This window comes from Urocampus carinirostris, chromosome 3, assembly GCF_059441175.1.
Source record: "Urocampus carinirostris isolate Australia breed hairy pipefish chromosome 3, RoL_Ucar_1.0, whole genome shotgun sequence".
Classification (NCBI taxonomy): domain Eukaryota; kingdom Metazoa; phylum Chordata; class Actinopteri; order Syngnathiformes; family Syngnathidae; genus Urocampus; species Urocampus carinirostris.
In genome coordinates this window covers 26,637,567-26,662,458 of record NC_142351.1, presented here as the reverse complement: position 1 = coordinate 26,662,458, position 24,892 = coordinate 26,637,567, and the positions used below count along the sequence as shown (strand labels likewise).

General features: G+C 39.2%; 1 protein-coding gene across 2 annotated transcripts in view; it reads left to right on the top strand.

Moving 5' to 3' along the window:
- The first annotated feature begins 20,952 nt into the window (after nt 1-20,952).
- itga5 (integrin, alpha 5 (fibronectin receptor, alpha polypeptide)) overlaps nt 20,953-24,892 on the top strand; it is a 55,219-nt gene continuing 51,279 nt past the window's right edge. For both annotated transcript variants that reach the window (XM_088331276.1, XM_088331275.1), the window contains exon 1: nt 20,953-21,397. In XM_088331276.1, the coding sequence (XP_088187402.1) occupies nt 21,192-21,397 (206 nt within the window). In that variant the 5' untranslated portion in view covers nt 20,953-21,191. The remainder of the gene's footprint in view (nt 21,398-24,892) is intronic.

The window sequence follows — 24,892 nt, the reverse complement described above, 5'->3', positions numbered from 1 at the left end:
AGACTGTTGAACAAATAACTGAACGGTTCAGAGAGGTAAGCAGGACCAGGGAAACAGGTGTAGATTCTCCGTGAGGATGTGTCACGTTTCAGAAAGGTTGCGTCTGAAGGATAATAACGCCGTTGACCCCAAAGCCTTTCATTAGAGGACACCTCACTTCCCGTCTTATTCTCTTCGAATGTTCTCATGCTCGACTGTGTTTGCCTAGAAACCCAATCCCTACTAAGGATGCGACATTCGCAGAGGCTCCCCAATAAATCTACTGACGTTGCGCTGTCAATCACCTGGATTGCTCTGATGTACTTGTCCAGTGTAGTGGTAGACTTCCCCCTTGAACTTGATTTAACCTCTCGCATAAGGCGACATAAACCCGGTCGTATGCCGACTTAGGGCATCTATATAAGGCAAGCCTGCCTTGAACAGAATGTGAACGTAAACATAAAAGGAAGCCTGCAAATGTCACACTGTAAAAGTTGTTTTGTACTCAGCCTGCACATGATGTTTATTTGAACGTGACGCTGCTTGCTAGAGTGCGGCATTCTTGCAAGACCTCTGTTAAGTTCCACGGCGGCTTGCCTTCTGCACCTCAGGGCCGTCTAGACAGAACAAATATTGGTGTGTCCTGATTTTACAGCACCTTAAAGCCCATTTTCAGAACTCTGGAGTGTTTATTATTCTTTGTTACACATCTGTATGGTTTGACAGACACTGGTGTGAATGTGTCAAATTTAACCCTTGGATGCATAAGTGGGGTCAAAAATGACCCCAGGGGTTTTTATTTCTTCATTATCTTTAAAAACAAAAATAACTGCATTATTGTGATATTCTAGGTATTCCTTTTTCCTTTTTTCTTTTCTTTGTGTTTGTCTTGCTGTTGGTCACCCCCTCTCGAGGGATATGACCAGGGTTGACAGACAGACAGACAGACAGACAGACAGGTATTCCTAATAAAGATTCTTTACAACATGATGCCTTTAGCATTTTAATTTTTCCCCACTTATTTTCAACCAAAATGAGTTGAAGTGACCAAACCGCACGATTCTTCTTCTAATATTTTGCCAGCCTTCTGTTAGTTAGTTTTTGATTTTTGAGGGTACCCATTGTCACGACCAGAACGGAATCAGGACCCAATTGCGTAACGTTTACCACAAGTTTTATTGAAAGAAAGAGGTCCACTATCCGGTGTTCGCTGGACGCGGGAATCAAGTCGCTCTTGCAATCGGATTGTGATCCAAATACGGAAGTGGGTCTTCCGTAGTGGGCGATGGCGGTGTCAGGGACGGAAAAACAGGTCGATATTCGGGACAGGAGAGCAAAAACGTGGTCGGGGTCAGACACTGGTCGTAAGCCGGGACGAGAGAGCAGACGTGGTCCGGATCAAAAACGGGTCATAATCCAGGATGGGAGAGCAGACGTGTTCGGGATCAAAACAAGTCATAGCCGGAGAAAAACGGGGAGATCAGGAATATGTGTATATATATATATATATATATATATATATATATATATATATATATATATATATATATATATATATATATATATACATATAAATCCAAATTCACTTGAGTGTGTGTGTGTGTGTATGTGGTTTATAGGCTCCAAAACGGCTGAACCAAATTTCTTGAAAATGTACACAGTTGTACAATAGGCTTCTGGGAGTGTTTTAGCTGTTTTTTGTGTCAAGGCACCCTAATAAATTCCAAGTATCTTTATAATCATTTGCTTTTGTTTACAAGCCACTCTGGAGCTGCATGCATCTCTTTGGCACTTCTTAGTGGCTACCTGACCATTTTTTAACAAACCACGGCCCCCTAAACCTCTCCCAAGTCAATATCAACGCAAAGCTTGCTTAAAATGAGAGAAATGTTCTGCTTTGTGCCATTTCTTCTGGCCCGCATACTTTTTAAACTCCACTAGAAAATGAGTCAAAATGATATTGAAATAAGAATGTGAGGAGTTTGATTTCATTTTAAGGGACACAGTCATTCTACCCATCCCAAAGGTATGAGTTCTTTGAACTGGGGTGGAATGCGAATGTTTAGTTCTCTCTGTTGTAACAAAAACGCACATCCCAAAAGGGTGGAAAGAAAGATAAAAGGGGAAAATATGGTCCTCACAAAATGAAGGCGTACAAAGTCCGATAATCCAAGAATCTAAGAATCTAAGAAGGAGAGTCTTTGAAAAAGAGAAAGGGAAATGGTCTTGGGGGTACAGGTGTGTCTTTTGGGTCCACGGCCAACATAAGAAGGGAGAAAAAGAAGAAGGAAGTAGTCGTTATTGTTATGGACTTATTTGCCCTACAAGAACATTTTTAAAATGAGTAGAATTATCTGATAATGGAACATTAATTTTATTTTTTGTTTCGGGTAAAACAAAATTTTGCTGTTCAAATTATGTTAGCAAATACTACTTTATAAAATACAGACCTAGGACATTTTGTGCTATAGCTCAATATGAATTTACTTCCTGGTTCGACCAGATGCAATTCAAATACAAGTTTCATAGATATCTTTCCTTCATTCCTACCATGATAATTCTCCTAAAACACGCATATTTTTTATTGCACATGTTAGCAAAATATTCTCTGGCACTGTTATTAATTTAGCCACATCTTCACTTTAACCGCCTTCAGGTCGAGTGTGGAGCAGATCAAGGACATCCTGGACTCATCATTTAGTCAATTATTATTTAGTTTTATTGCCATATTACCAACACAGGCTTTGGAGTGTTTTAAGCCAAAAGCTAGCTCATCCTTTTGCTCTCAACCGTAAGTTACATGCGCTAACCGCTGAACCACCGTGTTGCACAATAATAAAGGAACTGCAACAATGTCTACTATTACACATGGTTTTTGGGAGAATATTGTTGCCATTCCATGTCATTGCCGTCTACATGCTGCAGAAAAATAAATGGAGTGGGCATGGGTGGGCCTTTGTTGTTGTGCGCTATCTAGCATCCCAGGCAGGAGTGGTATTTCCCTGGCATTGTTATTTTTTCTGTAAACAAGCAGTGCAGCCACCGAACTTCCAAAGGTAAAGAAGAAAAACATGTGGCCAATTAATTGCGGCAGGCTTGTGACATTAGTGTTGCTGTTTTGTTTGGCACTCCTAAATGGTTGCAGTGACACGGGACGAAAGGCCCTCTGTTGGGTGAGGAACCATATTTGGTAACCTTGGAGTGAGAAAGTTCAATTCGGAAACCACATGACTTGTTAGTATCGTGCAAAACCATGTGACCGCTACCAGTTCATTTGGAGCAGCATTTCGCAATCTTTTTTTCAATGCATAAAGTACATTTTTTTCAATATAAAAATCTTGAGGCACACAGCCTATGGGAATTGTTTTAAAAATGAATTGTTGCCTTCAGTTTTGTTTGTAATAGCTAATTTGTCTAAGCAGGATGTAACATAGCCTTCTTATATGCTGTACTCATCAAGTTGTTCTTAACAAGTGTCTTAAACAGAATCCATTATTTGTGGTGGCCATGGCTCAGCACACATATGTCAAAGTCAAGGCTCGGGGGTACTAAGAAGGTTCTCTTTGGCTCCTGAGATGTTCTTGATTCGTTATTGTAGATGTACATTCCTTTAATTGTATATTCAGGAATTGTTGTTTGTATCAGTGGTTGACAACCACCGTTCGTTTGGTACAAGGGCGCACTGAGAGAAAAAAGTGTGCATTATTTATTGCCTCTAGCTTATTTATTTTTGTATAAACGCATTTTTTTTAGACAAAAAAAAACCCCTCAAAGTTAGTGTACGTGTTACGGTATTTGCAATGATTTATCGGTCAATAGTCATGAGATCGAACCTTCCTGTGTGGAGTTTGCATGTTCTACCTGTGCTTGCATAAGTTTCCTGCGGGCACTACGTTTCCTCCCACATATCAAAAACATGCATGACTTGTTAAATGGCCGGTTCAGATTGTCCCTAGGTGTGAATGAGCGAGTGAGTTGTCTCTGTGTGCCTTGCGACTGGCTGGCAACCAATTCAGGGTCTCCTGGGCCCACTGCCCGAAGATGGCTGGGATTGGCTCCAGCACCTACGCGACCATACTGAAGATTAGCGGTGCAGATAATGGATGGATTGATGGATGATCGGCCAATAGGTATCCTTCACCTCATTTGTTCTTTAATGGGAATTAAACCACCCTAATCACAAGACCCTTGGAAACTAATGAAAACGCATTTTATTTTATTTCATCATCGGATTATTTTTACTTGTGGCCACGTTGTGAAACGTTGTAATGGTGCATTAGGGGAAAGAGTTCAGCCAAAACAATGTTGTATTCTTTAGATCCCATTGAGGGGCAGGTGTAGCTGTGCCTCACATCTTATTATGTAAATATAAAATGCAATATATATTGAATAGTTATATTTATACAGTGTTCAAGTTCTTTCTCATTTAACTTCACAATTGATAAATTTTCTTTTTTTAAATCACTGAATTTTCACATTTATATTAAGAATATTATTAATCCAATTGGTATGTAATGAATTATTGTGCTTAGCGTCTCCAGATGCAGAGTGAGGCCTGCTATTCTGTTGCCTCATGCCTCAGTTTTGTGCGCAGGGGCTGGAGGAACTTTGCAAACGCAAAGATCAGTACAACAAAAGATGACGAAGAGGAGTTCAAGTCTGACGCTGATATAAAAAACGTAGAATCTGTGATTATCATGGCTAATACTGTTTGAAGAAATGCTGAGCTTGACGGAAGAATGCAAGGTCCGACCGAGAGTTAGGTCTTTTTTGTCTCTGTCAACAAGCATCACCTTTGTGTCACAGCTTTATTGTCTGATAATAAGTATTTATTGTAATTCATGCGTTATCATTACATGCACAGACAAATAGGCTTTCCAAGTTAAACATCATCCATGTTTCAGGGTCTTGAGAGACCCGCTTCCTATTAGGTCTTGTTTTAAAGTTATTGTTTTACAGCCAGCTTACAAGTTTTTTTCGAGTATAAATTCTGATTTGGTGCACACTTCAGCCCCAAACAATAAAATTGGTGATAGTCCTGGAAAGCTAACAGCTAGTCAAGCCATTCAGTCATTGTTTTCTGTTGTATATTTTTTTCACAGTACTTGATTACCCATCTATTCTTTCTTTTTTTAATTTTATTTTTTTAGAGAGCAGCGCATAGATTTTCTTTACAAGTTGAGGTAAGACAATAAAGCATTTGTATATTGTTTTCTTGCTCCGCCAATGAAATGATGAAGATGATGTACATTCCTTTATTTTTATATCTGGCTGTGCCTCACCTCACCACATGTCAGTAATCATTTTATTATTATTGTTTAAATACTCTCTGAAATGTTTTTTCTTGTAAATAAGGAAACTAACGTGTAAATTTTGACGATTTTCTAAACACTGTTAGAAAAACACTTGATTAAAAGGACCAACATTTTGGAAACAGTAAAAATGAGAGCTAAGCTAATTTATTTTGCTCTTCATTGAAGTTCTGGGGCTTTTTTTGCAATTAAAGGGTAATATTTCATTACACTTGTGAGGCATTGTGAGAAAGTTATTCTCTTGCTGCATAAGTATAGTTTTGCTTAAATTATGTCATTTTGGCACATATAGAAACCCTTGAGTGACCCCAAAAAGAAAAAGAAAAATCAATCACAAATATATGGTGAAATTGCTATTTATGGCATGTTTCTGCTGTTTCTGAACACACCAGAAATTTAACCTTTGGGAAAAGTGGGGCGGCTATTTCCATGTGCATTGTGTCAAACATATTTGGGTAGTGGGTGTGGGAACATAGCAGCGACAAATTGGTGGGAATGTTTGGAGGCCCAATGTGTGTGTGTATGTCGAAACAACACCTTGAGGCTGTACCCACACTTATACACATTTTACGGCTCCATTCGGGAAAATGGCTTCCCCTGTACAAAAACACAAGGGGGGGTATATGAGGCTACATCATTTCATGCACAGACAAACAAATAGGCCATCCAAGTTAAACAAGACACAGGACGGCCTCTAAATTGTGTAGGACGGTGCATCTATGTTTAAGGGTCATGAGAGGGTCTTCACTCACTTCATCTTAGGTCCAGTTTAGAAGTTATTGTTTTATTGCCACTGAACAAGCATGATGACAGTTACACTTTTTGCCCCAGTTTTCAAGTATACATGTTACATTTGAAGTTGCTGTGTGAAAGCAGTGTCGAATGGGTATCTTTATACTCCAAAGCACCAGGGGGAAGCATCATTTCCTCATGGCTGACGCGGTTATATTCCATCATTTGAGAATACGATCTCAGTAGACATGAGAAAAAGCAACAATGAAGATTTTTTAGTATTACTCACCCTTCTGTATGATACAGTTGTTGACTCAATAAACAATATTAGTTTACTGCAAAAATGTGCAGTTAAAGAAATGAAAAACATATCTTTCCTACAAAATACTTCATGTTCAATAAGAAAACCATTTTTCCGATTCAAAATCGTTTTTAACGTTTCCAATTTATCTGAGGATTTCTTTTTAAAATGGATAAGAAAAATACTGCTTAAAATGATCAGCTAGGTCAAATAGTTTTTGCTTCATTTAAGTGCCGTAAATTCCGGACTATGGAGCGCGCCTGATTATAAGCCGCACCCACTACATTTCGGGAGGAAAACTAATTTTGTACCTACACAAGCCGCACCTGTATAATAGCCGCATGCACCCACATTGAAAAAAACGCAATACAAACACGAATTTAACCCGGTTTGAACAAATTTATTGACACTAATAACAGAAAACAAACAGTGTGAGGTTTGAACAACCCCTCTTGACAATCTCAACAGCAATCAAGCACATTCACAATATTATATTTCAATATGACGTTTAACAGCAAACACAATGTGAGGTTTAAACAACCCTTCTCGAAAATCTTAATAGCAATCAAGCATACCCGATACAGTCCAAAAAAAACACAGCCGGCAAAATGAACGGAAAATGATACCGGTACTTAACATTTAATGCAGACCTGCAGAGTCCAGGTGCCCGTTGAAAGTAATCCAGGGAAAAAAGTGTATATTTCCAAAGGTAAGGGTGGGAAAAATATATATCCACTATTGTCGGCCACGTACACAAACACGTCTCACCTTTACTCCACTTCCCGTCAGCCCGCGTTTGCCCCACCACTTCTTTCTCATTTGCTTGTACAAAACATATCAGAATAAGTTTCTAGAATAAATACATTACAAAAATATACAGTTGCAAATACATATTATACATGGTTACACATATTTACAAAGAAAGACGGTACACTGAGAGAGTTTTCAAAGCTTTAATAATAATATTAAAACTTTCATCCCTAATCGTGGCTGTGAAGGGTAGCAAAACGCTACTAGGAACACGCTCGCAACACAGTAAACAGCTCTGTTAAAAAAACATACCGTACTTGTGGTGAGCACGGTAAAACGTCCTCATCTTCTTCCTTTTAACTGACGTCTTCAAAGACGTCTTCCTTCAATATGGGAAAGAGACTTTGTCATGATGACATGGTCCCATACTCCCTTATTTAAAAATACGCTAGCAAAGTAAGTCCTATATTGGACTGCTCGACTGCGTTCAGCTTTAATGTTGCATCATGTGCCTTTCTTTATGCAATTTGCATAATGAGGATATGTCTACGTTAATTTAATTTGTGCACAGGCTAAGAATTTGCAGTTAAAATCTTACCTTTTTGTACCCGAGCGCCTCTGGCGGCTGTTAGAAAAATTACACAAATTGGCCGCATCACTGAATAAGCCGCAGGGTTGAAAGTTTGGGAAAAAAGTAGCGGCTTATAGTCCGGAATTTATGGTAATTTTTTCTCAGTTTTGCAAAAAAATTATGTAAAACATAACAAAATAAGAAAGACACTATCTAAAGAGGGTAATATGATATGCTGAGCAAGATATTAGGTATTAAAACAGCAATGCATTCATAAACGATGTTAAGTGGACAAGAAACTAATATTTTAACGTTATATTTGCATAGTTTTTTTGCACTGAGCAAAATCTTGGTCTTTTCGCTAATGATTTTTCCTATTTGATTACCATTTTTCTTACTGTTTTACTAAAAGAAAGTATTAGTATAAATGTAGTAAAACAAAAAAAGGTGCTTAAAACGACTAAAATTGTCTTGAAATACTACTAGCTACTACAAAAAATAGGTACAAATATCTTAAAAATAGCTAACGTTATTAGCAAATGGTGCCCTACAGGAATGAATGAGTATCTATCTATCTATCTATCTATCTATCTATCTATTTTAATTGGTTAGTTAGTTAGTTAGTTAGTTAGTTAGTTAGTTAGTTAGTTAGTTAGTTAGTTAGTTAGTTAGTTAGTTAGTTAGTTAGGTTTTTATGCTGTTTCTTGTCTGCATCACATCTTGCTTTGGCTTCTCTCAGTTGTATTGTTGGTGATTTGTTTTCACCTGGATTTGTATTTTTATTTTTTAACCTGGAAAAGGTGTTCATAATGCATTTCAAAAACAGGAAAATAATAGGTGTAAACCCTAGATTGATCAAATTATAACTACCGTATTTTCATGACTACAAGGTGCACCGGGTTATAAGGCGCACACCCCAAAAATATTTTTTTTGTCCTATATTTTCCATACGTAAGGCGCACCGGACTATAAGGCGCTACAGTGGGAACGTCAACAAAACAGTCAGATAGTTCAGTCACACTTACTGACACCTTAACATTCCGACGGCTCGCAAAGAAGCAATTACGTATCTCAGACACGTACGGACACGGTGTCTGTTTTGAAGTCACCAATCACTCAAATGCGTCATTCCACAAATCATTAGGAAAGTTAAACTCTTAATATTCAAGAAATGCCAACAATTTCTTAGTTTCTATTTTCTTTTTCGCTGGCAACTATGTGGAGAGCAAAGTAAGAATTTAATTGTGCAGGGAAACATGGTTCTTTACAGTGCATATGACAATAAACACTTTAAATTGAATTGAATTTAAAAATGGACTCATCACAAAAACGTCTGGTAAATGCTAAAAATGACCCGCCTCATTTACCTCAGAATATCTTAGCCAATAGTGACGGATTCAAATAATGATTGACACGTTGGTTAGGAAATGAAACGCCGGTGTATATATCCCAGCATACACCGCGGACTACTTCACCTACGGGGGAAAATCTAGTTGGCGGTTGCTTGCCTTAGTTGCGAGACCTTGCGACTCAATATTGATCCATGTATAAGGCGCACTGTATTAAAAGGCGTATGGTCGGCTTTTGAAAAAAAATAAAGTCTCTTAGGTTCGCCTTGTGGTCATGAAAATACGGTACCTTATATTCTAGATCAGGGTTCTTCAACCATTTTTAAGCTGAGAGTTTCTTTTCTTTACAAACAAACGCAAAGGGCACCCAATTTGAAATGAATTTCTAGAATATCAACTCATCATGTTGTTCTTATGTTATTTCAAAGTTAATTGCTGGAAGTATGGTTAAATAGACTCAGTCAACCTCTAAAAATCATTTTACTAGAGATTCACAATGACCCAGCACTGGTGAGCTATTTTTAGGACAGGTCCGCGGCTACCATGTTGGAGACACCAGTTGTAGAGGGTTTACATTATGTTAATTATTTTATTAGTTTCACAAAAAACAGTTTTTTCCATTGTTGTTGATTTTGGTATTCACAATGAGCAACGCACTCCCTCGGGGTCCCCAAAAATAGCTGTTTGGTATTGTTTCTTGTAAACACTGTGACCTAAATGCTTCAATAAAGTCATTCCATCCACCATGTCCAACACCCTGTTCAGTTCCAGTCACAACTCAAAACAGACCGCAACAAAGTAAGGAAGTCTTGAACACGTCATCACAAATAATGCTATGACAACCGAGCATTATGATGTTGAATTCATCAAGGAGTTGACTGTGAACAAACCTTTGCCCCCTCAAAAGCCCCGAGGAGATTCCTTCATCTGTAATAATCACGTTGTGTGGCGTTGCTAAGCGCGTGTGTTGAAAACACAGGGCGGGCCAGCCTACAACCGACTCATGACTTCCGCCGCTTCATGACTCATCTGTCATCCAAACGCTCCATATCGCACAGTCTGGAACAATCAGCATCACTCTGAGGAGGTGGGACACGACGCAATCGAGCCCCTCAGACCGAACAGAGTGACCAAGAACAAGAAGTTAATGAAACAGGAAGCCGGAGCCGGCTTTTACACCCGAGGAATTTCCTGTCTGTTCCATGTGTGCTACTCCATCTGAGGAGAGACGTGAGGAAACAGGAGGAGTAGGAAAATGAATATGTGTTTTAAAGGAAGACCAGCTTAACATTCGGGTTATTAGACAACTTGTTTCACAGCTAGGGAGTCCATTCCAACCAGAGGATCACTCTCTGTCAACAGAGTGGGTGTCCACCACCCCACACACAGGAACCACATTTTCCATCATTAAAACCAATGTCTTCACCTGACAGCATAAAATTCAATGGGAGAAGGGAAACTGCTCACGGGAACAAACAGACATGAAATTCCCTGATTGTTCTGTCTTGCTTACAGACCGCTAAGCTGCCTCTCCTGGCTTTTATTTGCTGCCTGTGCCCAAGTAGTAAAAGGGTGTTTATTCTGTGTCTTAAAAGTTGCCTAATGGCTGGCCTTAGGGTGTCCCTGGCCAGCGAACCAAACAGTAAAAACCAACCAAAGAGGGTTGAATCAGCATGAAGGGATTCTGATGTCCTAAGGCAGTTGTTTTCAACCATGGATCGATCGAACATAACGGGTTCGGTCAGTCAGTCTCAAGGGTTTGTTGGAGCCTCTGCCACAGAGGCCAAGACCCACCGACTCGTCATGCCAGGTGTCAGATGATCATGTGACATTTCTTGACCAATCAGTGCTGCATGGAATTTAGCGCCCTTTAGGGGTGATCCAGGGCAGCACGGTGGCTGGGTGCAGAGGTTCAAATCCAGCTACAGCACTTCGGTTTCCTCCCACATTCCAAAAACATGCATATCAGGTGAATTAGCCGGTCTAAATTGTCCCTAGGTGTGAATGAGCGAGTCAGTTGTCTGTCTCTTTGTGTCCTGCGACTGGCTGTCAACCAGTTTAAGGTGCCCCCTGCTCACTGCCCAAAGATGGCCGGGGTGCTCCCCAGCACCCCCGCAACGCTATGAGGATAAGTGGTGCAGATAATTATTGAGGGGCGATCCAATGGGTGAATGTCACGTCCTACGTCATGTAATTGCTTTTTCATATTTGAATCTATACCAACTATATTGATCAATAAAAGACAAAGATCGGATGAATATGTATGATATGGATTCTCATGTATTAAGGATAGCATGAGAGTCAGCGTACAATCTGCTACCTCATTTATTTGGGGTCAAACTTTGGAACAATTTACAAGACGAGATAAAAAAATGTCCAACTATTCATTTGTTAAAATTTAAAGACAAAAAAACATTACTGGTGGAATACAGAGATGAAGAAAATGGGGTATGAGTGATACGGAGATTGGGAACAGAGCGTCTAGAACTATGGTTAACTTTGTTGTTATTGTTGCTATTGTTATATCATAACTGTTATTTTTAATATTATTACTATTGTTGTTATTATCATTGGTGTATTTAATAGGGAAGATGAAGGGGTAGGAAATATAAGCATCTGTTTCTTACTACCCCTTTTCAAACATTTATGTAACATTATTTTGTTGTTGAGTTATTGTTTTGGTTCTTTTTTTTATTTTAATGCTCGAAATAAAGTTTTCATTCATTCATCCATTCATGGTATCCAAGGAAGTTTTTGCTTTGCCCAATTAAGGAAAAGTACGAGGAGAAAAGGAGAAAAAAACGCGGAGATCAATGATCTATTGTGCTCAAACTGTTACAATTTAATAGTCTGCCTAAATAGCCCTAAATTACTTTGCCATCTTGTCCCAATTGGGGTGGTTAACCCCTCAACGTTCCTGTGCTAAAATCCTAATCCAAGACGTACCTAAAGTAAATTGAATGCTGTTCTTGAACTGTTTGTAAAATCTGGACTGTTTTGGTCTCTTTTGAAAGGTAAGACCCTGAAGTTTTGTCTCAAACTGAAAAAACACTGCACATGCTACTAACATTAAATAATCTGAGTAGGAACACACAGAAACAGAAGTTTTTTATTCTTGCCTGAATTTTGTTTTTGCAAGTAAATGCCTGTAGATGAGTGTAGCATGGGCATCATAGCTGGAAAACAGGTGAGACAATAGCCTTACATGGTACATTGTCAAATTCTAAATCTGAAAACCATTGTATTTTACACATTTGTCTAAGGGCAGTTGTCTAAGTTGAATACACGCCACAACATTTGCCGTATCGTTCTTTTCAGAATTTTTGTGGCCAAACAATGTGTCAAATATCATTTGAAATTGTTACTACTGGCTAAAGATATTCAGAGCTAAAGGATGTGATGTACGTTTTATCAAAACAGGCACTTATATTCTAACGCAGGCTATGGATCGTGAAAAAAAGCCTGCTATTGGCCAAGATTGGTGTCAATCGAAAGGTCGGAGCCTAACGGCCATATTGGAAATTATTTTACAAGTCTGTTTATTTGTAAACGGTAATTATGTGGCGAAACAGACGGATTGCAACAAGGAACATCCAACGATGCAGACATGCTTTTAGGCTGATTTTTTTTTATCTGTCGGCATTATCCTGTGTTTTGGAGTAAATATTTTACAAGGTTGGATTCACCTTGATGTAACGACTCCATGTTTGCAAAGAATGATCTCATTAGGTGACTACCTGGGGACTTGTTGGTGTTGGTTTTAAAGTTTTAGGGAGTTTGGTTTCAAACTAATCGTGATGTTATTGTGATGAGTACATTGAAATGGTAAGCATATCTTGAATCCAAAGAGCTTTGATTATATGTGGCATGGCGTATTTCAGTTACTGTAGACATAGTGAAGACGCAACTTTGCTTTAAGGGGTTTTTAAGTGTAACCCTACTTTATGTCTTGCATAAAACATTTTTTTCTTCAATTTGACGCACTTCCTTTTGGTGTGTTTTGGTGCTTAGCATTTATTGCATTCCTTGGTGCCCACTGTACACCACGTAAGTGGTAATGGCTCATCCATGGTGGAGGGTGAAAAACTTTTAGGTGTTCAGCTAGAAAACAAGGAATGAGTCAAACTTACAAAAAATGCTACATATTTCTTCATAGCCAAAATTTTAATGTTTTTTTAGTTTCCATCCCATTTTTGGGAAGTTAGCAAATCATAATTGCGGAGTATGCTAGCTAACAACACATTGCATAAGCATGCAATGAATAAATAAATGTGTTGAATTTACAGAATCGTATTTTGTTAAGTAGCTAAACACGATAAAATAATTTTGATCTATCGAGATATTTTATGTAGTTGTTAAAAATAATAATAATAATAATAATAATTTCCTTGTATTGTCATTCTGTGTAACAATGTACACAGAACGAAATGTCGATTGCACCTGACCCGTTGTAGCGAGCCGATGCAGCCGCAGCCAACAGAGGGCGCCGCCGACCACTTTTTAAGTCTTAGGAATGACTCGGCCGGGGCGCGAACCACCGACCTCCCAGTCTCAAAGCGGGCGCCTTACCATCTAGGCTACTGAGCTGGTATAGCAAGATACATACTTAATAAAATATGGATTAAAGTACTTTTACTGTGTGTGTTGCAATACTGAAATGTGTTGCTGGCTAGATATTGTCATTTCTTCATTTATAACTTCTTACTTTATTCAGTCATAATTGTAGGGCTTCTCCATTGTTTCATTTGTGTTTTAATTTTGTGGTCAGACGCTGTTTGCGTTCATTATATCAATTCTTCTAAGAACCGATTTGAACAAATATGCCACTTTTGAGTGGAAATTTCCGCGACCACTTTGTATTTCGTTTTTCTCAAAGATATGGTTTTGCTTTTTCAGACCTTCCTTTCAATTTAAGGTTTATTGTCCTCTTTTTGTATATTTCCTTAGGTTATGTTTCACTAATGGAGTGCCCTAACAGTATAAAAGTAGTTATCAGCCACTTTGATTTGGCACTTGTAAATTCCGCAGCCATTGTCCCTTAGCTCATATTCTGTAATAAAAATTTGGAAGAAGATGGTCATATCAAGTTTTTTTCTACTGTCTCACAACCCAGATAAAAAAATGAACACACTCGAAGAAGTAAAATTGGTAAATTCAACTTCCTTTGATGTTTTGTGGCTTTTAGTGTAACTTCTGCAAAGCTTTCAGATGAGCTGGCCATTTTAATAAGCTGTGTTGGAGAAAAAGACTATTTGCCTATTTATATTGTAGCAATGCATTCACTGTTGTAAAACAATAGGTCTCTCGCTCTAAAACTCACGTAGCCTGGTGACCACCTTTAACTTTTCAGTTGAGCATGTTCATTGTTAACGTCAAGTCACACTTTTATATCGCACTTGTGCAGATATGAACTACTTGTTGAACTATTAATATGTACCCCACTCTATTGCTAACATTCTCTTACACTTCAAGAGCTGGTGGATGCATGCCTTACATGACTCTCTAAGAATATAAGTGACAATTCTATTTTTAAATTATTGTGTCAGCTGTGTGAATTTCTTGGCAAGTATACATGTAGTTCAGCTGTGTCTCCATGGCGACAGAGCATGATGATAATGCTGAGGCACCAGTATACAACCTCATACCCTATTTTTCATCACACTAGGACAAAGACAGTTTATGTAAGTCAAGGCTAATTACTGTGCCGACGGTTCGATAAGCATTTGGTCTTCATTTGCTGGCATGAACAGCAGCTCTATTCAGACAAGATAGTCACACATAAAAATAGTCTGTCATGCAAGATCTGATTTTCTATCATTTGGAATTAGAAATATTGTAAGAGGGTCATCTATAAAACAGATTGCTGTCAACGACCGTATTTAGTTAGATTCTTGAATAGGTCACCATGGTAAAAAAATAAAACGAGTGAATATAAGAGGTGCAAAGTAGCAGGCAGCCACTTTGAAAGACATTAGGGGTGCAAACAAAATTATTAGTTTGTCTAGACTGAGCAGAGAGAAGAACATGGCCTAACTTCATAGAATCAGTTAAAACATAATCATTACTTAAGAAGAGATTTTTCAAAATGGTATGATGAGCACTGGTATATAGTACAAACTTAAAAAAAAACGAATGGATGTCTTCATTTCCTCAGTTTGTTTTTTAGCAAACTTGCAACCTAAATAAAAAGTCGCTGCGTTTGCATGCAGGGAATAGTCCAACTTGAATCAGGATTCGGATTTTTGGACCAAACCAAATTAATTGCCCATATAACAGGTGATGAATGCTACAACCCAGTATACATGGCGTTTGCACACAATTTCATTCATGTCACACACCAAAAACAACCAAGTATCATGCTTGTTCCCTCCTTTCTCAAAAAGTGAGCATCATTGCTGTGTCTCGTGTGTTTACACGCTGTGATCGTATGTGGCTTGCCAGAAGGATTGATTTACACTCTATAATAGGGGTCGGGAACCTATGGCTTGCAAGTCAGATATGGCTCGAAGATAAAATGCTGCCCACTCATATGTACTCGGTAGCGTTTCAATTATGATGAGAGAAATGCTGAGCTTAGTGCATGTATTGCCAAAGCGGAGCTGATAAATAAAACGGTTCGCTCCAGTATATAAAGGGCATCGTTTAAATTACATTTTACAGTCAAGGGAGTCACACCCACAGACCATGTTTTGGTTGTATGTCACTAAGGAATCCTTCATATGGAAGCTTATTAAATAATGTAAGTTCACTGTTGAGACTCTTTGTGATAAAAGCCCACAAAACAATCTATAAACACTCAAAAACACCAAACGAGCACACAGAGTAATTTGATTGGGTGAGCAGTGGGAGTCGCTGGATCTTTGCACACATGGCACGCTACCTTCTCTCTTACACAGGGCCACTGTGCTGAATGGAAATACTGTACCTTGGTGAACCTTTCGTTTGCATTTTTAGGGGCGGCAGAAGCTCAGGAGGTAGAGCGCTCGTCTTGGGATCAAGGGATCCCAGTTCGAATCCCGGCTCGTCCGTATTACATGTCGAAGTGTCCTTGGGTAAGACACTGAACCCCTAATGCCCCCAATAAGCAGGTTAGCGTCTTACATGGCTGCAAGGCCGCTATTGGGAAATGTGGAGCACATTGTAAAGCGCTTTGGGAAGTCATTGACTTGAAAAGCGCTATATAAATGCAGAGCATCAATCTTGAGACTATTTTACAAATTAACTTTTTAAAATGTAAATTTTTTCAATTGTTTTGAAACCATTATTTACAAGGAAAAAATTATGGTCAAAATAAGCCTCAATGATCTTAAGTTACTGTGGGAGGGAAACAAGTGTAAAGTGTTATATTTGTTGATATGGGACACAGGCTCTGGCATTGTTATTATTTCATACATGTTATCAAATCATCTGACGTCACACAGTGAAATAAAATGCACTGAAAATTTAGGTTTTGTCCGGAGAGCGGATTTGCTCAACTTTGTCTTGAAAAAACATTGCAAGGATCTCTCTAAAAAAACTAAGAAAAATGCTATTATGGCTTTTTGGGTTTAAAATGGTTTCAGACCACTGCTCTATAATGTATGTATAGATACAACATTGCCAGGTTCACTCAAAAATAAAATGGAAATTTCCCGGGGAAATTAACAGATGTTCTGTACATGAGACTTGTTAAGATGATATGCCCGAGTGACCGTGTATTATTCGTCTCCACTGTGCTCTGTGAAAAAGAATAAAGAAATACCCCGGATGGAGAAATTGTGCATGTGCAATAATGTGCACAAGTAATCAGATCAGTCTAAAATGTATGTACGTGCACAAGTAATCGAAAAATCAGCAGACAAACCAACTACATTATGTCAATCAGACTACTTACGATCGGACTAAAACCATTATCTGATTTTGTCCATTTACATGGCTTTATAATTGGAAAACTAATTAAAATTGGACAATTGATTACATACCCTATGAGATCAGGTCCATTCACAAATACAAAAATAGGAGCAAACAAGGGCACCTGTATGCATTTCTTCATCATAGTGTACATGTCATGTATTGCATACAAAATATGCATTTAATATTCCCTCTTGTTGATCGCAAATAAAAATTTGTTTAATTCTTTAAATACTTAGCACGTAATTTAAACTCCCCGTTGATAACAAATCAATAAGAATGAGTGACGAAATATAGGAGTTAATGCTACAATAATTGTATGTTTTCCAGGCTGTCTGTGTAATTGTTTAGAGATGACAGCACGGTGACATTATAAACAAAAACAAAACAAAAAAAGACATTTTGCTCATGAATCGGTTGGGAAACATTTCTAACAGACCCCAGCAGTCGCAAAAATCCTTAACTGAGTAAAAAGGAAAAAACGTTTCCAAATGGATACTCTTCTAACAGAGGCTCATTATTACCTGGTGATTTTCTGTGCACGGTCCTGAGTAGAGTTAAAGATTGTTAACATAAAGTTGAGTTTCAAAAAGCAATTTTAAATCCTGAACAAAAAACAATACTGGACCGTGTAATCTGCTTACTTTTAAAGTTAACTTTAACACAACGCTATTTTCTTATAAGCATTGTGTTAAAGTTAACTACTATGGAATGATGAAATCCTGCTCGTGGCTCTAAAACGTTGAAAGGTCATCAACTTTTGATGAAATATTTGATTTGAAGGGAATTTCAGCCCCACCGGGATTAATGCAAGGATAATCCCCGACCCCCCAACAGCTGCAAGAAGTCCCCGAGACATGGTGGATTACTACCGTCAGTCAGCTCCCTGCCTGGGCGATGGACTATAAATACGGTCATGGATGGATACGTTCATGTTGCTGGGACGGCGCAGCCAAATTTGGGCTAAGTGTTGCATCCCTGACGGCTTCCAGTGATTCAGCTGAAGAAACAGTCACTCATTCCAGGCACTAAAATTCAGGGTCTATCTTCAGGGAGTCGGTTATGAACGTCATTAGAACGGTCCTGCAGTTATTCGTGTGAGTCAGATCCAGAATTTCAAAGACAGCAGCCCAATGACGATCCCCTTGCTTCCACTAATCCCAAATAAAACACATCAGTCCTAAATTTGTTCATCAAAGTCATCACACGAATATGGAATCACTTGGGATCTTCCTTATGACACATTTGGATTCTGATTTAGAATTTAAAAGCGAAAAATAATCATACCAGTATTGCGATTCTTACACATATGTCTGGGATTGGTTTTCAGATTTCAGACATAAAACTCTTGAGAGAAAAAAATTAAATACTCACACTCACCTCAAATGTCACCAAATAGCAGATTATCTTATATAATTTGTCAAGAAATTCTAAAACATGGCTTAATTTGTTTTTTTTAAAGGGACACTGTGTAAATTTAACCAGTAGATGCCGCTCTATAGAGTAGTGCAACCAGAAAAGAGTGCCACAAAACACAAGGAAGAATACAAACTACGCAGACTCAAAGTGACCAAAAAGTGTCATGATTTGTCAATTACCCTCACCTGCGCTCACCCTTTCAGCCCCACTGCCACTCGTTCCCTAATTTGTCCTCCTCCTATTTAAGCTCGTCATTCTCGTTCAATCCTTGTCAGTCCGTCAGCAAACTTTCGCACATGCAAGGCAAGCATTTTTGACTCGGGCTACCGTTCTGTTCCCGACCTGTCCCGTATCCTGTTCGATCCCGTCCCCTGTTTCCTGTATCGATCCCTTGTCCCTGGCTTCCCGATCGTCTCTGGTTACCTGACTGGTTCCGATCTCCGACCACGCTTCGTTCTCCCATCCCGGCTTATTTGACTTTTTGTCATGATTACCGATGTGAATCACCTGTGCATGCTCCTTTGGCGCCAACTGCCTCGGATTCTGATTAGCTCCCTGTCTCTATTTAAACCCACTCCTATCTGTCCCCTTTTTTCAGTCCGTCAGCGTATCTCTGGTTTTACACGGCAAGCCCTTTTTCGACCCTGACTCACGCCTGTCACGTTTTTGCTCCTGTTTGTCTCCCGCTACGACCTCTTTTGATCTTGACCACATGTTGCTCTCCCAGTCCCGGCTACAGACCAGTTTTCCACCCCTGACACCACCGTCGCTTGCTACGGAAGATCCACTTTCGTGTTCGGATCACAAGCCAAGTACGAGAGCGAACACCGGATAGTGGGCGCACCCCTTCCTCGTTCCTTTAATAAAACTTGTAGTAAATGTTACGCGAGTGGGTCCTGTTTCTGTTCTGGTCCTGACACTTTTTTGTATCTGGTATTAGATCCGACATCATTAATACAAGAGGAAAAAAGATAATGTAGAGCTATCCAATTCCCCTCTGGCGTGAAAAATAGCAAAATCCATAAAAAAGCATTGAAATACAACATACAGTGGAACCTCGGTTCTCGACCATAATCCGTTCCAGAACCCTGTTCGAAAACCGATTTGTTCAATGACCGAAAACGTTTTTCCCATTAAAAGTAATGTAAATCATTTTTAATCCGTTCCAACACCCTGAATGTTTACCATAAACGTAAACATGAAGCTAACCCAGGCTAATCATACGTTCGCGTTAGCGTAATCTTCCGTACGAAAGATTACGCTAACATGAACGTGTACAACTAAAAAAATCTGGTCGTTTACACGTCATTTAGCACCCGGGTCTCCACAACAAGTGGCTAGCGTTTCATTGGAAATGGGGCTCCGTTACAACACCCTGAATGTTTTACGCAAACAAAGCTAACCCAGGCTAATCGTACGTTCGCGTTATGGTAATCTTCCGTACAAAAGATTACGCTAACATGAACGTGTAAAAATAAACAAAGGGTAAAGAAAAGAATTATGAATAGGATTTCTTACCTTTGTGGTGCTCAGCAGAAGCCATGCTGTATGTATAGCAAGATCGGAAACTCGCACACCTTCTTCATATTTTGCTATTATTTCTTTCTTAAATGTTGTTGTTGTTGTTTTTTTTTTTGTTTTTTAAATTGTTTCTTAAAAAGTTGTACGCACTACTCTTGTTTTTTCACCTGCTGCTTGCACCGACCTTCTTCGGAGGCATAATTAGGGGCTAAAACACTTGGTACACCTATATTAAAAGCGAAAGCAAAACGAAACACGTCCGCACGTGATAACAGTTCTTCACGAGGGGTGGGGGGCAATCTACACGCATACCGGCGTTCGAACTTCGATTATTTGACCGAACAGCGAAGCAAGAATATCTCGAAATTTTTGGTCGAGAATTGATTCGTTCGAACTGAAAGGGGTTCAAAAACCGAGGTTGTTGTTGTATTTATGAGGTATCAAAGATTATGTATTATAAAGGTACACATCCTTATGTCCAAATAATGTTCATAGCATATTATGTGGTGAATGAATGAATGAATGAAAACTTTATTTCGAACATAAAAATAAAAACAGGACAAAAACAATGAGTCAACAACGAAATAATGTCACACAACATGTTCGAAAAGGGGTAGTCAGAAGCAGATGCTTATTTTTCCTACCCCTTTATCTTCCCTATTAAATACATTTTATAGATAGCTCCTCTTGTGTCTAATACAACAAAATCTCATGGATATACTTATTACATATTGGTTGTCTCCCAAATGCAATAACATACAAATCACAGTACGTTTTTTCAATGCTATCGCTTTGATTAAAAATACAAAAACATGAAAATGTACATAATACGTTCTTGCATGTGACGAGGGTTAAAAAGCCTGACGCCCTGCGTGGCCTGTGACCCGCGGGCCGTAGTTTCCCTACCTCTAGAAAGTTATCAAACGGACTACTGTCCAGTTGGCTAATCTGATAAGTGTAGCACAAAAGTGCAACACATTTCCAACTCAGAGGTAAAAAGAAGATAAGCGAATGAAATGCAAAAAAAAATGTTTATTTTTTTCAATTCTCGCGGGGAAGCACGGGCTCCTCCTCTACTTCCAAACTTATGTTTCCCAGCTTTGGGAACTCCCTGCTGTAAATTTGCTTGTGAGAGGAGGACGAAGAGAGGGAGGTTGAGCCTGGATCTCACTTCTCAAGAGGCGTGGGGCTGGAACGCACGCGAGCGCTGACGGTTCGAATACTTTGCTGGAAGTCGAGAGGATGCGCCTGTAATTTCTTTTATCGTGTTCTTTACCCCAAAAGACACAAATCTCAATTTAAAAGGCGCACCATTTTAGTCACTGGAAACCAACATAGGCGGACGTATTTCCCACTTTTCTGTCAACATGTGTTCGGGGCGAGTTGGCTCCGAGACGCCGGGGACTGGTGCTCCGGTGGCCCGCTCGTTGCTGTTCCTCGCCGGGCTCTTGTTTGCCTCTCCTCCTGGATATAGAGGCTTCAACCTGGACGTGGACAATCCTTCAGTTTACAGCGGGGACGAAGGCAGCCACTTTGGATACGCGGTCGACTTTTATTTGGCTGACTCTGCCAGGTATGTTAGGGAAAAGGCAGCACGTTTTCATTGCCATTTATTAGTGGCATTCCTAAGTTGTACTTAACGCGAAGCTGCTATCTTTCTGTTCAATTTATGTTCAAAGTGCTTTGTATAACCCCCCAAAAGCGTCCCTACCTAAAACAATTAAACCTCAACTTAGTTTACCTGACATTGTATTGTTCTTCCAACTGGGACGTTTATTGAAAGAATCATATTCAATTGTTTGTGATGCTCCTGTCTGGTATGCTCAGCTGATCCATCATTTGAAATTCATGCATCTTTGTGTTTCTCCTACTTTATAAAATGGAGGTTCCTCCTCAGATTCATTTTTTAACCCCCGATTACACGTCAACTGTGTTAAATTAAAACAAAATTGGAAATTTAAAAATTATGGGGCATTGTTTTTTCGTTTTTAAAATGGTTTCAAGCCTGCTTAAATGTTAAATGGACTCTCCCAAAGGGCTTTACAATGTGCTTCACACTTACCCATTAACACCCACGCTCACACACCGATAGCAACAACAGCAACCTGCTTAACAGGGGTATTGGGGGTTCATACCTTTCAACCTCCACGGCTCCATGCCCATACAAACTGTCTTATTTTCCCGTACAAAATACAAAATAATCGTACACCATATATATATATATATATATATATATATATATATATATATATATATATTTTGGAATGATTCATAATGGGAAATCCCCAGGCGGCAAGCGCATGCGCACAGTAGCATACTACCGCTCGCTTTGTTTGCAACGAAAAAAACGATACCGAGATAGAGGCTTCCGGGGGGAACTCCTTTGACTTGATTGATTTGCCATTTCGTGATAGTCGGTGTATGCCGGATGGTACCCATCATTGACAAATTTGCGTTTTTCCATACAGATTTCCTTGTACGTCGTACTTGTCTTAAAATACATAAAAAACGTACTTTGTACGGCAAAACCGTACAGGTTGACAGGTATGGAGGTTTAGTGTCATTGCTAGGAAATTCAATATTAACTGTCATGATGTTTATTGGTTGACTGAGCGTCATTCACTACCAATGACAAGGAAAACATCTAAAATCAGTTCTGAATTTAGCGCCATGGGCGAATTTAGACATCAACCCTCCATTAGTTAATTGAGGAACCATTTTATATTTTCATCACATTATTTTACCCTTTAATGAAACACCACTTGTCAATCACAAAATACATATTGTGATGAACATAATATATATTACCACAAAAGGCCTTAATCAACCTACTTTGCATAAATGGTAAATGGATAATTGACATCTCAAACCGTCAATGGCACTGAATTCATAACCGATTTTCAAGGTTTTTCGTCATAATTGGTGGTAAGTTTACAAAATATCAATTAAAATGTACTAAAATTAAGGCATTTATTGACTAAAAAGAAACTTAAAACGACCCAAATCTTGATCCACTTTTTTGATTTTAAGAATTATTTTTTTACAAAAATTGTAACTTAACTTTTTATTAGCAATACAATTATTCAAAGCATTAAAATGGGTTTTCCTTAAAATGAATGCTACTGTATAGTGTTTTAATTAAAAAAAAATATATATATATACTAAATGGGCAGCACGGCGGCGCAGTGGTTAGCGCATGTGCGGCACAGTTCATGTCATGAGAACCTCCTGCGTGGGTTCAAATCCAGCTCCAGACTTCCTGTGCGGAGTTTGTATGTTCTCCCCGTGCTTGCGTGGGTTTTCTCCGGGCACTCCGGTTTCCTCCCACATTCCAAAAACATGCATTTCAGGTGAATTGGCTGGTCCAAATTGTCCCTAGGTGTGAATGAGCAAGCGAGTTGTCTGTCCCTGTGTGCCCTGCGATTGGCTGGCAACCTGTTCAGGGTGTCCTCTGCCCACTGCCCGATGATTGCTGGGATGGGCTCCAGCACCCCCGCGACCCTACTCAGGATAAGCGGTGCAGCTAATGAGATGAGATGAGATATACAGTTAAATATGCAAATATATTGATAGAAAAGACAATCAAGTGAGAACATTATTTTCTTTGTTTTTTCTTTTCTGTCTGCATTTTTGGTTGAGCAATCACAGGTTCTGTGATTTTACATTGTTGCGACTTTTTTTAAAGATCTGTTTTGAAATTCAGAGAATCCCTTGAAGAGCCTTCAAGTACCCCTTGGGCTTCACTTAGCGTGTTAGAGTAGCAGATAGACTCCGTTGCATGACACTTAGAAGTCTCAGTTTTTATGAGGTGTGACACATGACATATAGGAAGGAATGGCTTCACAGATTTGCTGATGGGTGTTTTTTTTGGGTGTGCTGCACTGGTAGTAAAGTGAAATGAGCCTTGAATACAAACCTCTGCATTTTTAATCATCATTACTGCCTGAAATTGTTTAACTTTTGCATTTTTCCTTTTACATGCCTAGCTGTTCACCCAGACATTTGGCAACCACCCCCATTCTCCCACCATCGTCCCACTACCTATCTCCTGTCCTGGCTGTCTTTTTCAAAAGCGGCACCTCGATCTCTGGGAAATTTTGATGATTTAGGACTTAAACTTCCCTATCTCTTACCACACCCCCACCCTCTTACAACCTCACAGGCTGATGTCATCCAGCAGAGCATTTTAATTCACCCACCCCTCATATTCCTCTACACAGACACACACACACACAAGCTTTCTGGCCTCCCCATCCTCTCTCTTCACCTCATTAAGGTTGAGGAGACGTCATCTTATTGATGATTGAAGTTTTAATGCTGCGCGACGCTTTGCCCAAGAGGGAAGATCAAACAGAGAGAGCTTACTCTACAGTGACTGAGCTGATTATTAGAGGACAACGCGCTATTAAAAACTGATGTTGTATTCAGAATTTTTTTTCAGAACACAGTTTCATTATGTTGTTATATATATATATATATATATATATATATATATATATCCATCCATCCATTATTTGCACCGCTTATCCTCAGTAGGGTCGCGGGGATGCTGGAGCCCATCTCAGTTATCTTCTGGCAGTGGGTAGGAGAGACCCTGAACTGGTTGCCAGCCAGTCGCAGGGCACACAGGGACACACAACTCACTCGCTCAATCACACCTAGGGAAGATTTGGACCTTCCAATTAAACTGACATGCATGTTTTTGGAATGTGGGAGGAAAGCAGAGTGCCCGGAGGAAACCCACGCAAGCATGGGGAGGACATGCAAAGGCCACAGGAGGATTCGATCCCATGACCTCAGAACTGTGCTGCGGACGTGCGATTTTGATAGTGATTTCCATTAAAGTACTGAAAATGGAAAAATACACCTCTTTTTCAGGCCCTCAATAAAAATGTTTCACATAGATACTTAAAACAAGAATATGTAGAAAAATAAGAAAATTTAACTGTCACAGGTACGTTTATTTTTCAAGTTTTCTAAATGTTTGTGGTGACTGACTTAAAAAGAAATAGTGTAGTACTCCGATATGTCTGATTATGTGTAAAGGTTGTGGATGGGCACTTCATTT